Source organism: Lissotriton vulgaris, chromosome 1_1 (assembly GCF_964263255.1).
Source record: "Lissotriton vulgaris chromosome 1_1, aLisVul1.2, whole genome shotgun sequence".
Lineage (NCBI taxonomy): Eukaryota > Metazoa > Chordata > Amphibia > Caudata > Salamandridae > Lissotriton > Lissotriton vulgaris.
The window spans coordinates 1,013,050,767-1,013,067,124 of NC_141685.1; the positions used below are offsets into that span (position 1 = coordinate 1,013,050,767).

The window sequence follows — 16,358 nt, forward strand, 5'->3', positions numbered from 1 at the left end:
AACGTCAGCCTCACAACCCACCTCCGACCTTGGAAACAAAGGTTAATGAATCAAGATGACTTACGAAAACAATAAGGCACAGCCTACTGAAGGAACACTACTACACTCGCCATACGAACTACAGCTACCAGCATGCTGTGTAGCTCAATGTGAAGAGCAACGCCCACTCAGGGCGGCCCGATTTAAATAAAATGCATTTAAATCATCATGGTGGGTGGAGTGTGCTTATTGCAGCAGTCCATGAGGAAGGGGCGTGTCTGCCCCGAAACGCGTCGGACTTCCTTGTTATCACTCTGGAGGGAAGCTGTGTAGCTGATGGGGCACAAGAAAGACTGGATGGTTGGATGCGCTGTGGGCAGCCCTCCTGAAGCGCTTGGCGCCTTGCTCGTTCAATTTTTCTCCGGTCTGCCATGACCGCGGGAGGGGCTCCACCTCGTCAGATGCTCAAGCCTCTGAAATCGGGGACTGGAGCGAGGAAACCCGTTCCTTGCTCATTCAGCACAGCGCATCGATTCTAATGAACGTCAGCCTCACAACCCACCTCCGACCTTGGAAACAAAGGTTAATGAATCAAGATGACTTACGAAAACAATAATGCACAGCCTACTGAAGGAACACTACTACACTCGCCATACGAACTACAGCTACCAGCATGCTGTGTAGCTCAATGTGAAGAGCAACGCCCACTCAGGGCGGCCCGATTTAAATAAAATGCATTTAAATCATCATGGTGGGTGGAGTGTGCTTATTGCAGCAGTCCATGAGGAAGGGGCGTGTCTGCCCCGAAACGCGTGGGACTTCCTTGTTATCACTCTGGAGGGAAGCTGTGTAGCTGATGGGGCACAAGAAAGACTGGATGGTTGGATGCGCTGTGGGCAGCCCTCCTGAAGCGCTTGGCGCCTTGCTCGTTCAATATATATATATATATATATATATATATATATATATATATATATATATATATATATATATATATATCTATATTAAAAAGCAAATGCAGCCTTACACACACCAGAGCTGAAAAATGTTGTAAGGACTCCCCATTATATCATAAAAGAATACATTAGAAACAGGGAAACAAAAACAGCAGAACATGTTTTAAAACTGCTTTAATGCTTAGCAGTCAGCACAAACTCTCACATAGGACTGACAACATATACAGCTCCCAGGCTGATTTGCAGAAACATAGCCTAAAAAGTCTGGAAAGCTAACTCATAGCAACACAGAGAAAAACTGGCATGTATGTAACTGTGAACACCGGTTAAAGTTAACTCAAGCCTCAGCTCCACAAAATGGATGCTGCCACCACAGACACGAGTCTGACCTCCTGCTGCTGGGAGTCCTTCCAGCGAGGAGAGCTTGGACAAAGGGTTTCCTGTCAGGGGCGGTGCTAGCACCATCCCAGACAGGGTTTTGTGTATCCTGGGTAGGCAGGGCTTTACAGGAAGGTGACTGCAAGTGGCACCCCGGTGCTCACTACGCATCTGCCGGCTAGAACCAGTTCCAGGGGCACACCAGCCCCTGGCCTGGGGAAAGTCCGGCATGGGAGAGGGGTGTAACCACCCCCCTTCCTGGTCCCACCCCTAGGGCAGGACCTAGTCGCGTACCCACCCCTTTCTTTAGGATAAAGGCAGGAGCGGGGACCCTTCCAAATTAGATCATCTTTGAATCAAGAAACTACTTTCTACGAAAGGAACTCTCGACTTCTTCTCAAGATTTCTACCTTGTGGCTAAGGAGTAGTCACCCTGCATCCGCAGGCACCATCTAAGAACTCTGCGGTTTGCTGCACGTCCTTCCTCAGGAATCCGACCGACCAGCACGACGAGACCCAGCTTCCCTGGCACCTCTGACCTCTACCTACCTCTACAGCTAAGCTGAGAACCGTAGGTGCGACGAGACCTCGAGGGACCGGCCATCATCAGAACTGCACGACTTCTATCCAGCACGACCGCCGAGGGATCCTCTGGTGAGTGCTTTGGGGTCCGAGAAGCCCCGACCCTGACCAGCTCCAGCACCGAAGTCCAGCCTCCCAGCATCTCCACGATCTGCGTGGGGCCCTTCTGTTTTTTGCTGCTCACCGCGTTGTTTGGCTACGAGCCCGCTGGCTTGTGGCCTTCTGAACGACGCCCGACGACATCACTGCTTCTGGTCTGGTTGCTCCAGACTGGCCCTTGCTCCCTTCCAAAAGAGGAGCACCCCGGACCCTCCTGGTCCACTCAAGACGCCATTTTAGGTCCACCGCGTGGGCTTGAATTTGCCAAGACTTGTTGCCCCAATCCTGGGTCCAGCAACCTCGACAGCATCATCCATCGTGGGACAGCTCGCACCTCCATCCTGGTCGCCGACAACGCCTCCTGGTCCATGAGACTGCAGAGCCCAGCGTCGCCCACTCACCTAGTCGAGGTGACTACCATCCGGTGCCCTCCTGGTGCCACCTGACTACTGGCTAGTAGTCACGAACTTGGTCCCCTCTGCTTTCAGGTGTCATCCATCTAGGATCCAGGCTTGGATCACTCGAACAGTCTTCACTGGTCGCCTGCCAGCAACTTCTTTTCTTCAGGCTCCTGGTTCGTCTACGAGGATTCCCGAAGTCTTTTGAGACCTACGCAGCTGCAGCCCCTGGGCTAGGTAACTTCGGCATTTCGGTGCCCCAGCATAGCCTCACTATCCAAGGGTCAGGATCCACTGTCGTTTTCGATCTACCTTATCGGGTTCGCCCGAGAACACTAACTTTGCCTTTACTAGCTCCCATAGACTTTGTCCCGCATCCCGCGTGAGAGTGCACACTCTGCACCCGAGTCCCCTAGGCCTCCTACTAGTAATCTGAAGGTTCAGTAACGTAGTCCTAGCGATTCCAAAGCCTATTAGTACAGTACTTACCTGCTAGTAATTTCGCATTCCACTTTTAGAGTATATGGTTTTTCGTGCCCCTCGGGCATCTGTGTAAATTGTGCAACTTGAAATATTTTCCTAAGAGTTTTGTTGTGTGCTTAGTACCCTGTCCTCATAAAGAGTACAGGGCTGTTGTGATCTAAATAAATACACTGTTTATTTTCATAACACTTGTGTGGTGTCCTTTCACTTGGTGTTCAAGGGGTATATGTGATGGTATAACAGCTGGCTTAACACGCCCTCTAGAGTTTAGCCCGAAGACTGCTCGTATCCACGCTACTAGGATAGCTTGTCTATAAGGTTGACTTACAACCAATCACCATAAGGGTTGTTTGGACTGATACAAAGTGCTCACTAGAATAGTGAACATTATATATCAGGCCAACTTCTCACAGCCAGTCTGGAGCTATCAGAATCATCTTCATGTTGGATCTGATGAGCTTGGACACCACCTTCGGGATTAGAGGCAGAGGAGGAAAGACGTATGCAAATGTATCTGACCAATCCATCAAAAGCGCATTCCCCCTTGTCCCTGGACGGTGGAATCTGGATGCGAAGGCGTGGCACTTTTTGTGTTTGTCGTCTGCAAACAAATCTATTGACGGACGACCCCACTGCTGGAAAATATCTGCCACCACCTCGTCGTGCAGCACCCAGTCTGCCTGATTTTCGAAGTGCCGACTGAGCGCGTCTGCTCTTATGTTCTGCTCTCCCGGAAGGTGCACCGCCACTACGGAGAGGTTCCGAGCCAGAAGCCAGTGCCAGATTGCTTGAGCCTTAAGGGAGAGAGGACGAGAGAGCCTACCACCCTGTTTGTTTAGATAATACTTGGTGGTCATGTTGTCTGTTTGGATCAGGATCGAGTTGGACGTGATCGACAGCCAAAAAGCTTTCAGAGCAAGATGGACTGCCCGTAACTCCAACATGTTTATGTGGTAGGACTGCTCTTTTGTGGACCACCGGCCCTGCATTTGGAGGCACCCCATGTGTGCCCCCCATCCTTGCAGAGATGCATCCGTTATCAACTATTGCACTGGAACTGGTTGATGGAAAGGGACTCCCACCAACAGGTTTTGCTGTGGAGTCCGCCACATGATGGATGATTGTGCTGCTTGGGAGAGAACAATCAAGTCCTCCCAGCGACCTGTTGCTTGGTCCCATTTGTTTTCCAGATCTTGCTGCAAAGGTCTCATTCTGAGCCTGGCGTTGGGAATGAGAAATATGCAGGAGGCCATTGACCCCAGCAGAGATGCCACCTGTCGGACTGCTGGGCGATCTGTCTGAAGCAGAGCTTTGCATTTCTGCTGCATTGCATGAAAGCCTCTCCGCCGAAGGAAACGCTCTTCCTATCTTTGAGTCCAGAGTCTCTCCCAAATAATGTATTGTCTGGGTAGGCTGTTGGACTGACTTCTCCATGTTCACATGAAGACGCAGTCTGTGGAGCAGATTTTGACAGACTTGGAAATCCTTCCTTACTTTTTGAGGCGATGGCCCTTTGAGGAGCCAAACGTCTAAGTAAGGGTAGACGAACAGACCTTTTCTGTGTAGGGCGGCCGCCACCATTGCCATGCACTTGGTAAAGACTCGTGGGGCAGATTTCAGTCCGAAGGGCAAGACCTTGTACGGATAGTGTTTGCTGCCGACCACAAATCGAAGGTATCTGCGATGACGTGGAATGATAGGTAAGTGGAAGCACACATCTTGGAGGTCCACCAAACACATCCAATCTCCTACTTGTAGATGTGAACATATTTGATGAAGGGCCAACATGCAAAACTTCTCCTTGACAATAACTTTGTTCAGCAAGCGAAGGTCCAGGATCGGTCTGAACTTGTGTTCCTGATCTTTTTTGGGCACAAGAAAGTACCTGGAGTAGACTCCCTTCCCTCGCTGCGCGGAAGGAACCTCTTCTATGGCCTTTTTTCGCAGAAGGGTTATCACTTCCTGCGGAAGCAACTATAACTGGTGAGGACGAGATCTTTTCGTAGGAATGTCCTTTGGAAGTACACGAAAACATAGTGCTTATCCATTGCGCAGTATACTTAGCACCCAACAATCTTTTGTGATGCTGCACCACTCTTCCAGATGATGTGAAGCACTTCCTCCCACTAGAGTGGGCAACAGCGCTAGAGGAAGCTCCTTATGATTGCTTCCCTGCCGATCTGGCCGTGTTAGAGGACTGCTGCTGGTGACCTCCTCTACCTCTGTTGGATTTACGGCCTTGATACTGCGACTTGCCTTGGCCTTTACCCTGGGCCCATTGAGGGGGTTGAACCCTCTGTTGGTAGCCCTTGCATTGGTTGGGTCTGTAGCGACGCATAAACTCCTTTTTTTCCAATCCAACGGCTTTGAGGGTATTAAGCTCTGCCTTCATCCTACCCATTTCCTCATCTGTATGTGTGCCAAACAGGGAGGAGCCGGAAAAAGGGAGATTCATGATTCTCTGTTGGGCATCTGGTTTGAGAGCTGTCAACCTCAACCAGGAGGATCTCCTAGCGCAAATCCCATGGGCATAAGAGTGTGCCGACAGTGTAGCACCATCCACTGCCGTGCTGATCATTTGGTTGGCAACAAGCAAACCTTCCGTGATGACCTCCTCAAAGTCTTTTTGATCCTCTTTTGGCAACTTCTCTTTGAAGCTGTCCAAGGAGTCCCACAAGGCCCTATCATAGCGACCTAATAAGGCTGCTGCACTGGAGACTTTCAGTGACGATGCTGCAGAACCGCACACTTTACGTCCCCAAGAGTCCTGGGACCTACTTTCTTTATCGGATGGGACCGATGAAGACGCAGCCACAGCATGAGTTTACCTCGCTGCCGCAAATATAACAGAATCCTCAGGCGGGTCTGTCTTCAAGAACACAGGGTCTGTGGAGGCAGATATGTACTTCTTCTGATTCCTAGCCAGAGCGGCTTTAATCGCAGCTGGAGTCAGGAAAATGTCCATTACGGGCTCCAGAAGTCCAGGAAACAGGGGAAGTAACGGACGAGAGGCTGCTCTCTGTTGCAGAGTCTCAAGGATAACCGTTGTTGCCACCTGAGGTGTTGATATCTCGATGGTTAGCTTCTGAGCCCCTCTCTGAAGCATATCATGGTAGGTGTTGATGTCATCTATCTTGAGACACTCTAGACAGAGAGCTGTCCGATAGGGTGGGAGAATAGTCCCTTTTCGAGGATCGAGTTGAAGAAGAAGACCACGTAGGTGACAGTCTTCTTTTGCGATGGGAACTATGTCTTTGCTCCCGTGATCTGCCCCTTCGCTCCTCACGCCTGGGCGAATGCGAATTGTCCACTTCCTGTACCAGTCTCTGTAGAGGTGACCTATGAAGAGGACTGGCGTACTCTTGCATCCGCTTGTTGCTCCTGTATCCTTACTCCAGTGATGCACGGGAAGGAGCCATTTTGGAGACAAGTGCACAGCAGGGGAAGCTTCCCTGTTATGTGAAGGAGACCTATGACTCAGTCTGCCTCTTTCTGGAGAGGCAGATCTTGTTGAAGGATGTCTAGATGAATGAGGGGAAGAATGGTGTGACGCTGATTTCGTTACCAGAACCACCGATCCTCCTCCAGACCTCACAGAAACGGGTCTTGACGTTGGGCGTGTGCCTCTCGACCCTGACCTGGACCTCCTTCTCGATGTAGATCTCCGGTCTGTTGTTGGACCCGGTCTCAATGCCGTTTCCCTGTTCCTCGACGTAGAGTCTTGCAGACGATGCCTGAACATTCCTTCGCCTCGACGTCAAACGTCGATGAGTCGACAACGGCTGAGGGGTTCTGCTCCTCAACGCCGAAGTGCAGATGAAGGGTCTCTGCTTCTCGACGTCGATCGTCGTCGAGACGACGGCGGAGGGCTGCGAATCCTGAACGCCGATCGTCGTCAAGATGACGGCGAATGGGTCCCGATCCTCGACGCCGATCGTCGCCGAGTTGATGATGGCGGAGGACTCCTGACCATCGACGTCGATGGACTGACGACGACGGATGGGTACCTTCCCTAGACGCTGAACGTCGAGCTGGGGACGGCAAGGGACTTCTACTCCTCTACGCCGATCGTCGGCCAGTTGACGACGGTGAAGGGCTGACACTCCTTGACTCCGATTGCCACTGAGTTGACAATAGCGGAGGGCTTTTGCTCCTCGACGCCGATCGTCGCCGGGTTGACGACAGCGGAGGATCACGATTTTTCAACGTCGACGACGTGCCTGAATGTTGTCTCGACAGCGAGCCCGCCGTCGATGGCCTTTTCTTGGATAAATGATACACCGGTGGTAGATTTTTCAGCGCCGAGCCCGACTCTGAAGTAGAAGGGCGAGGGACCTTGCTTCTGGATGTAGCTCTCGCCCACTTGGAGCCCTTCTTAGCCGGTGACCTGCCTCTGGAAGTCTTTTCTGCCAGCCCATAAAGACGAATCCTTTCTCTGTCCTTTAAAGTTCTTTTGGACAAGGCCTGGCAATGAGGACAAGTCTTAGGGTCATGCTCCTTAGGCAAACAAAGAATACAGACCTCATGAGAGTCTGACCTGGCCTTCTTTTTTCCACAAGAAGGGCAGGGATCAAAAAGAGAAGGCATTCTGAGAGGAAAAAATGCCCCAAAACTGTCCAAAAAGACAGAACCTTACTTCAAGAGATGAAAGACGTCGAAGTAAGTAATGAAATTCCAAAAAAGTGAAGATTATTTCTGACTAAAATCAGAAAAAAAGTGGAGCTGTGTAACCAGGATCCTTCCTGAAGGAGCTGGAAAGAACAACTGACCTAACTGTCACCCCTGAGGCATGATGGGAAGCTGGGGGTCATGACTGCCTTAAAGGCACGATGCCAGTTTATCTCTGTGTTGCTATGAGTTAGCTTTCAGCCTTTTTAGGCTATGTTTCTGCAATGCAGCCTGGGAGCTGTATATGTTTTCAGTCCTATGTGAGAGTTTGTGCTTACTGCTAAGCATTAAAACAGTTTTATAACATGTTCTGCTGTTGTTTCCCGGTTTCTAATGTATTCTTTTATGATATAATGGGGAGTCTTTACAGCATTATTAAGCTCTGGTGTGTGTAAAGCTGCACCACCCCCCTCCCTAGAAGATCGCTGTTGTACTAAAAACGTATGTGGTACTGGGAAGGTACTCCCTGGGACATGGAGGTAGTGGGTTGTCACAGTGACATTTTGTTGGATCATCTGGGATTGGGTGGGTAGAGTTGGTGCTCGGAGTTCCTCCCTGTAAATAAATCAGCCTTGGCGGAGTTCCGCTTTTGCGAAACTCTGCAAAGTGCAAAAAAACCTCTGCTGCTCTACGCGGAGCTCAGCAAGTGGCGGAGTGCATTAGAAAAATGCTGTTCACAGTAATTTTCAGCACCAGGTGTTTGTCCACACTGTGAAATTATCGCACCATGCACAGCACAAGTGGGTGCTGCTTCCTTTCTGCCGCTCGAGTAGATTTTCTACTTGAGCAGCAGCTTTCTCAATGGAAACGGACAGTTTCTCAACACGAGCGGTTGCAAGCATTCGCGGTCAATCGCATTGAGAAATCTGACCGCCTGCATTGAAAAATCTCGGTAGGAGGTTGATTACCCTCGCTTGTGCTCGCCAACTTGACTTTGACGAGCGCAAATTAGGAAAAATATCACCAGGAGGTGGATTTCCCTCGCTTGTGCTCACCAACTTGATGTTGACGAGCGAGAGCAAGGAAAAAAACTCTGCTCCGCTACGCGGAGCAGAGTTTTTCAGAACTCCGCGAGCTCCAAATAACGCGGAGTGCGGAAAATTCCGCAAGCGGAGTGGAGTTCACCATCCAGGGTTAGAAATAAGGTAAGGGTGGCATCTTTGGTTCACCTCCTGAAACTATACTGTAGTCCCCCAGGTTTGGAGTGAAGAGTGACAAGGCATCTGTCTTGTTTAATGGCTTATAGAGACTACTGCCAACAACTATGTGAAACAAATGATACCAGAGGTGACATTAGGAGGAAGAGGTCACCAGGAATGGGAGTCTATGAAAGCAAAAGCACATCCGAGGAGTCATTTATTTCACTCTATTTGCTACAAGTAGAACAAACAAAGCTGTGATAGGTGGACATTTCAGAAACATTGTGTTTAGCAGCTATAGTACCAGGACGCCCCCTTTTTTGGACAATCCCAAACTTTATACGTTTTTATTCAGATGGTCATGTAGGTTTTTGCCTGATATGGCTATGCCGCACCTTTACAGATATCAGACGAAGATGTTCTTTCTACCCCACTCTCTCACCAAGGGCTAAACAGCATTCTCTGAAAGTCAGAGTATTCTATAGGTGGGTTATTCAGTAGATACATTTTTTAAGACGTAGGAAACTCTTAATCCTCCACTTCTCAAGGGAAATATCGGACAGTGTCGTACTTTAATAAAATAAAAAGACAGATTTATGGTTAAAAGCAACTGTTTATAGCAAGAAACTGGCATCAAACTGAAGTTATTTTTTTAGAATTTTGTTGCCCTATTTATTATAATTGATTTGTTTTTTAAACCCTACGAATCATCCAACCTCTAACCGTGACTGCAAAACACAAGAAAATACTCCAAGCTGAAAAGGGTTACAGGGCTAGGGTGGGGAGTTTGGGGTAGAGTTCTTTAAGAACTTTCTCGCAAGTAAAGTCAACGTGTCAAGCTTTAGAATAATTAAGGACAGTGTTTGAAGGCTAAGCAAGGAAATATCTATCCTCTGCTGTTTATATTTGGATGCAAATTTGTAGATAGATAGTCTGAGACAACAAAAGAGGTTTGTTGTATACACACTGGAAGATTGACTTTGTGGAGCAAAGCAGTAAAGTGGCGTTTGATGCCCTGGTGGGTTGAACCCAATCCCAAGCATGCACAGAATGGAGGTCACAGAGTCTCTTAGCAACCACTTATTGAGCATCCAGGGGCAGCTGCTGAATGCTCACTAAAAACACCTGAGCTAACAAATTAAATGTCACCTCTGTTCATTCCACGCGCATTACTGACGCACGCCCCTTCTTACAGCACCAACTCCACAGCTGTCTGAGAAAAAAAATATACAGACACCCCCTCATGCGTCCAGAGGAATACACAGGATTTTAGACCCAAATTGTAAATACCTGTTTTGTCAACTTCGGGCAGAAGGCGCAAGAAAATGGGGCGAGCATAGGGAGGCAGCCCTTTCTGCAGTCGCTGGTACAGCGTGTCTGTGTTGAGCTTTGCTTCTGGATCTGCAATCGCTGCCATGCCGGCCTTCCCTTCCACCCCTAAAAGAAATACATTGACACAGGGATTAGGATTCAGACAGTGTTCCTCACTATGCACAAAGACCAGAAAATGGAGCGCAGAGAAAGAGAAGCTTGTCCTGGAATGCACAAACTCATGAAAAAGGTAGTGGACGAGGAAATGCAGGAGTGTAGGCTAAAAAGAGCATCCTGTGTCACACAACACACACTCTCGCCCCTTCTATCACGTACCAGGCTTAAAGGCAACCCTTGCTGTGAAGCTCCCACGCCGGTTTGTATTCTGGCAAGTGTTTGTTAAATATTTCTGTCTAAAAACCTGCCCGCTTCATTGGGTTATTTATTCTAGTACAGGCATTTGAAATGTGGGCACTCACACTACAAGCCCTTTCTGATTGGCTTCCCCTCACAGAAATCCATGCTCCAAAATGGCCGCCTACATGAACTAAAAGAAGAGTGGATGTTGTGGTGAATCCAGCGTGAGAAGCTCACCCCAACAGTGTCCTTGCTCGCAGACAACCAACGGATATGAGGGGTTCCATATCATCCCCATGCACTCTGGGCTTCTTCTCAGAAAGGATCTGAATGTCCCATTGCCCCCCCTTCATTCTCTGCACTGGTTAGTTTCCTGAGACAGCATCACCTGCTGCTTCCTTTTCATTTTCACTCAGTGTTTTAACACCGCTGTGCTAATCCAGTCTCAATTTCAAGGCTACAGTCTGGTGTCCTCCTCAGGTTCTCCTCTGGCTTTGACTGTGTGCCAAATGCATTTGCATAGACTCTGGAAGGGTAAGCGTAGGCAATTGTGGGCGATAATGCATGTATGTATAAAAGCACAGCTCAGGCTCTACAAACGGCGTGCCACAGGATTCTTCCTGCTCAGACCAGTTGATGGAACCATCTCCATGCTGTCCTTGGATAATCCTCGCTTTCTACGGTGGGACAGTCCCAATCTATGCAGCACAGCAGATTTTTCCTACTTGCTCTAAATCACTTCCAACTCTCCATGTATAATTACCTTCATCGATTCCACCAGATGAACATTATCTCTCTTTAGAGAGCGGAGTGGAAGTTATGTGTCTACCAAATGCGAAGGAAGGGTGAATACAGATTGTTGGATGTGGCTTCCTGCTCCCTCTTCAAGGATGCCGAAGAGAAAATTCGAAGGAGAGACGAATGTAAAAAACAAGGGGAGTACAAGACATGTTTGATTTTTAGAAGACAAAAGGACCTCCATGGTCTCAATGAAAACGAAACCATAACAAGCAAATCATATTAAACAGAGGCAGCCATTGCCACTTCGGTGGGGGGACCTTCGAAGCATTTATCACCAGAAAGTGGACGGAATAAAATCACAGGACTGGAACAGCAAATGGTAGACAGCCTGGAGAGGGCAGGGAAAGAGATCCAACAGTCTTCCACCATCTCACCATTACAAATGGTAAACTGGAAGGAGCTGTAAACAAAGGCTTATTTGAAAATCCTAGGACTGCCAGCTGTAGTGTAGGCGCTTTTGTCACTGATTTTATACAAACTTTCTTATAGAAAAATGCAAACCCTAAAAAAGTAGGGTCTCGTGCACTGAATAAGAAGGTGACGTGACTTCCTGGGAAAGCAATCAGTACAGGTTTAATGGGGACTAGGACTGTCTTGGTCACTATAAAGAAGCAGATGTAAAACATAGGTTTCTGTAAACAAAGTTCAACAGAAAAAATATGAAACCGTGTTTGGGGTGCACTCTTTCACCTAGTTCACATTCTTCCTCTTTCTGTGTCACAGATTTTTTTCTCCCTCTCTGGGGTTTCCTTGCTCACTCTCCTCAGAGATGTTCACTTTCCTCTTCAGATCTGAATTTGCAGATATTCCTAGTACCATACAGTGCTCCGCTGCTTTCTTTTTAGTAGAACATTTCCACGCATATATATATATATATATATATATATACAGAAAAAATCACTTTTCTTTTCATGGCAAGGAAGCAGTTACAGACCTCAAGACAGAACCAGAGATTTTGGTGAATTTTGCCCTTCTCTACTGTTCAGGGTCTTGACCAGGCACCCCCACAGAGTCCTCCCAGACAGTATGGCTATAGTTACCTGGCACCTCCACTCCATACACAGCAACATCTGTTTGGTTGAGAATATGGCTAAGTGTCCCCTCCACTTCCGTCGTGGACACGTTCTCGCCTCGCCACCGGAAGGTATCTCCGCTTCGATCCTTGAAGTACATGTAGCCGAGCTCGTCCATCACAAGCACGTCACCTGAGAGAGCAAGGAAGCGCACCACACACAACTGAATTGTGAGAATACACCACAAACATCTGAGTTGTAAGAGCATACTACACACTGTACAGGATATCTTTCTATGCTTCCTTGCTAACATATCTGTCCCTCCATATCTGCACTTATTTCTCTGCTTTCTCTCATTTGTCCTCCACCTCTCATTATCTTCTTTCCATTTCAGGTCTCTTGGACAAGATAATTCAGCTGCGTGAGAAAAACTCCTAAGTTTTTAACTTTGGATACAGGTAACCTGGGTTCTAACCTTGGCTCTCAGTCACACTTTGTAATGCTGGCAAAATGCTGCATTTACGTGTGCCTTTGTAACAAAGCTCCCAGTAACACACAGAATGCTAACATGAAATGTGACGTTTGGTACTGGATTCACAAGTTCTATTCTTGATTATTTGTGTTACGGATCCTGTCTTTTGCCTCTTCCTTCCTCACTTTCCACATTTTGTAGAACATCCTTCGATCAGCTCTCGTCATCATGTCTTTGCGTCGCTTCACTTTCTCATGCGCATTTCACCTCCTCATACATAATGCTTGCTTTTCCCTCTTTTTTAATGTTATCTCCTGTACCTCTCCATTTTTCTCCCCTAAAAACAACGCAGCTGGTTTTCTCATTCGTAGTATGAAGAGATATTACGTAACAATCAGGGGTTAATTTGTAAAAAGAATAAGTGCTGAGGCTCTCGTCAAGAGGCATCTTGCACCAGCACATTTCTCCAGAACCAACTAGTAACCATGAAAGTGGGGAAAAGATATTGTGTAATGGCCAGCACTGCCGACTTCGGAATTAAGGACCCAGGTTTGAGTCTGTCTGCTCAACATCTGTGATTCTGGGCAAATCACAATCTCCTGTAAATGAATGTGTCCTTAACTGGTGCTCATGATAAGCGCCGGTGTTGATGATTAAGTGCCGGTGATGAGCACAGGAAACCACCGGCTCAAATTAAGCACTGGTAACAGTGCTGGTCAACTGATAACATCACATTTCAGAGCAGGTCCTTGAAAGAGGTACAGTCCAAACATAGCATCAACAGCACACTTCAAGCTTAGCTCAAACAAATAACAAAACCAGCACTGGCTTATACCAAACTGCCTGGATTCTTCCGTCCATGCAGTGACTCATCCATCAGCCCATGCACTCAACTACCAGATCGCTTTTTAGGTCGAGCTTGAGCCAGGGCACATGCGCTGCAAGACTTGTGGTGAAATACGAATAGAAGCTCCACCCACTGTCCGCCCATACTTGCCATTGGCTTGTGTCATTGTCTGTCCAAAATGCTGACTTCTGATTCCTTAGTAGGTTTTTTAGTCCCTCCTTAGTACCCCCTTCTCTTCATTTGTCACCTCCCATGGCGACTGGCCCTTTTACTTCAGCTGTTACTCGATACGTGTTATTTAGACTATGAGCACTACTTTCGTTTCTCTTACTGCAGGCACGATGTGCTTTGGTGCCTTCTGTGTAGTGCAACCCGCTAGCATTGGTTGAGGACGACTCCTATCTTTGTGGTAAATTTAAATTACCTATACTTAATTTCTATGCGGTAAAGTTCAATAAGAATAACTCAATCCAAAATGAGAGGCAGAGTCCGTGGCATCTGAGTTTATAAGGGTTTTATTCCTTAAAAAGGAATTGGTTCGAACCAGGTATCATGTTCCATCACCACGAGGGTTCAGGAAGGGAATCACAATGCTTTATTAACAGTACATCATATATATAGTCAATGCATTACAGTGGTGATGGGTCCAGAAGGCGTAACAGCTAAAAGAAACGAGATAAGAACACACATGCGTAACAGAAGGTGTGCACAAGGGCGTACACGAAGGTGTGTTCTAGAAACGTCATAGAGAAGTGTCACAAGTGGGTGGATCCATAGAAGAATCCTGGAGAGTCAGCAGAAATATGTGGCAGAGATGCGCGCGCAGCAGCATGACGTGTGATTGACGTGTAACTGGAGGGTGAAAGGGGACTTGACATTTGTGCTATACAGGGAGACAGAAGTCTGGCGTGTCAGAACAACCTAATCCCAAATCATATCTGGTATCTTGTGTTTGAGGAACTGTATTATCTAGAAGGAAAGGTCTCTTGGGCAGAGGCTATTCTATACTGACTGCTAGTGCGTGCATATGTGTCTATGTGTAAAGCAAGGGGGCCATGGGCCTACCATGGTAACGGGAGCTATGAATTACTTGCACGGAGACAGAAAGGCCGGGCCCTTTGCTCTGCAGCTGGGAAGGATGTTTACCTAAACTACTAGACAGGAATGTATTTTCGAGGAGCGGAGCAGATAACTTGAAGGCTGAATACAGTCTTGGCAGGCAAGCAGGCCGAGCCAGGCACCGCTAGCCGCGCAGGGAGTAAGGTAAAGGTTATGGATACAGATGCAGGTCCAAGCTGCAGCTTCCAGAGGCAGAAAGCAGAAAAAGGCTTGAATGGCAGAAAACAGGGCCTAACTCGCCAGAGCCAGGAAAACGTGAAAAGTACACCATGTAAAGACGGTGGCAAGGCATACTTAGGAACTGAATATTCGACCCATTCATGGTGGATCTGAAAGAGGACATGTTAACGTTGGACGCAAATGTATTTGTGTCTTTATAGCTCAAAGTGGAGGGAACATACATGTACTTGAAGCACGTACATGGAGCCGTTGGGGTCTACGATAGGGGACACAATTGACCATAAAAATTCATATTACCTCATTCCCTCCTTGTCCCCTACGGACCCATCATGATATATCAATCCTCATTAATCTATCAATTTGTTCATGTAACATCATTTGCTCTTCTTTCTTCCGACGTGATTTTGAATGTGGACTTGAATGAGGAATACATGATGTGGCGCACAAGCCGCAAATCGCTGGCCCACATTGCAGACATAGACAACAACTGAATACTATGAGAAGGGCTATTCCTAGGAAGGATAGGACTTTCCATCCCCAGGCTGATAACACGCTCCAGAAGCAACCGGACCAAGTCCAGGTGCCTGGATTCTGGTGTATCTGACTTGCAATTTTGTGAAGACGGGTTATGGCTCTATATACTGATGGCGCGTTTTCTGGAATGAAAACACAGCAGCTCGATCCGATGACTCTACAAGCTCCGCCCCTATCGGCCAGGATGACGTCAAGGACAAGACGATTTTGAAGAACGACAAGTCTCATAGCAGACTGTTCCTCTGTTAGGTTGCCTAGGGCGGAAGTAGTTTCATTCACTACAGCTTCAAGGGTTCTGGTTAATTTACGTATCAGTTTACTATTAAAGACAGCACCTAAGTAGGGAAAGAAACCTTTATTGAAGTCTGTATACTGCTCCCATGCCGTTTCAGTGTAGTCGACAATCGGGAGATCTCTCTTGGGTCTAACGTGTACTAGATGGGAGTCCCTATGATAATCAGGAGGGGCTAGGAAAACAGGTGGCAGGAGGAATGCAATGTAACAAGTGCCATCCCAATCTAGAGGTAAGCGTATATAGGCGGTATGACCACAAATGAAATAGGAATGTCGAGAAGCTTTAAATGTAGACTTGCCCTTATCACTGAATTCGATCACAGTAGTACATTTACTATGACCCAGGTGTACGGAACCATTCTTTCTGACACATAATTCACCTTTGACTGGTAGTACTGACATAGCGGGCAAGACTGGTTCGGTTTCGGATTCAACATTCAGAATCATGAGGTTAAGTGTAAAGTTACCTAATCCATATACTTCATTTTCTAGATCAGTTCCTGTACTTTTGGGAAGACCCTCCTTGTCAGGGAAACATACTTTATGCAAAACAGTGTTCAGGTTTCCCCATACCCAGTTGCCCTGGTAAACTACAGAATCTGAATCTAAGGAATTAATCAAACTAAACCATGCACCACAGGAACCATTGTGTGTGAAAGGGTACGGAAAGAGGGGCAGAACTCCCTTGTATTTCTGATAGGGAGGGAGTCGGCCACATATCCAACAATTAGTAGCATTGCTGGTCTGA

At 47.5% G+C, this 16,358-nt stretch overlaps 1 protein-coding gene across 1 annotated transcript in view; it reads right to left on the minus strand.

The window, feature by feature from the left end:
- SLC27A1 (solute carrier family 27 member 1) overlaps nt 1-16,358 on the minus strand; it is a 236,410-nt gene that overhangs the window by 7,127 nt on the left and 212,925 nt on the right. Inside the window, exons 10-11 of the mRNA XM_086961355.1 lie at nt 12,192-12,356; nt 9,973-10,119 (exon numbers count right to left, since the gene is read on the minus strand). Coding sequence (XP_086817481.1) covers nt 9,973-10,119; nt 12,192-12,356 — 312 coding nt within the window. The remainder of the gene's footprint in view (nt 1-9,972; nt 10,120-12,191; nt 12,357-16,358) is intronic.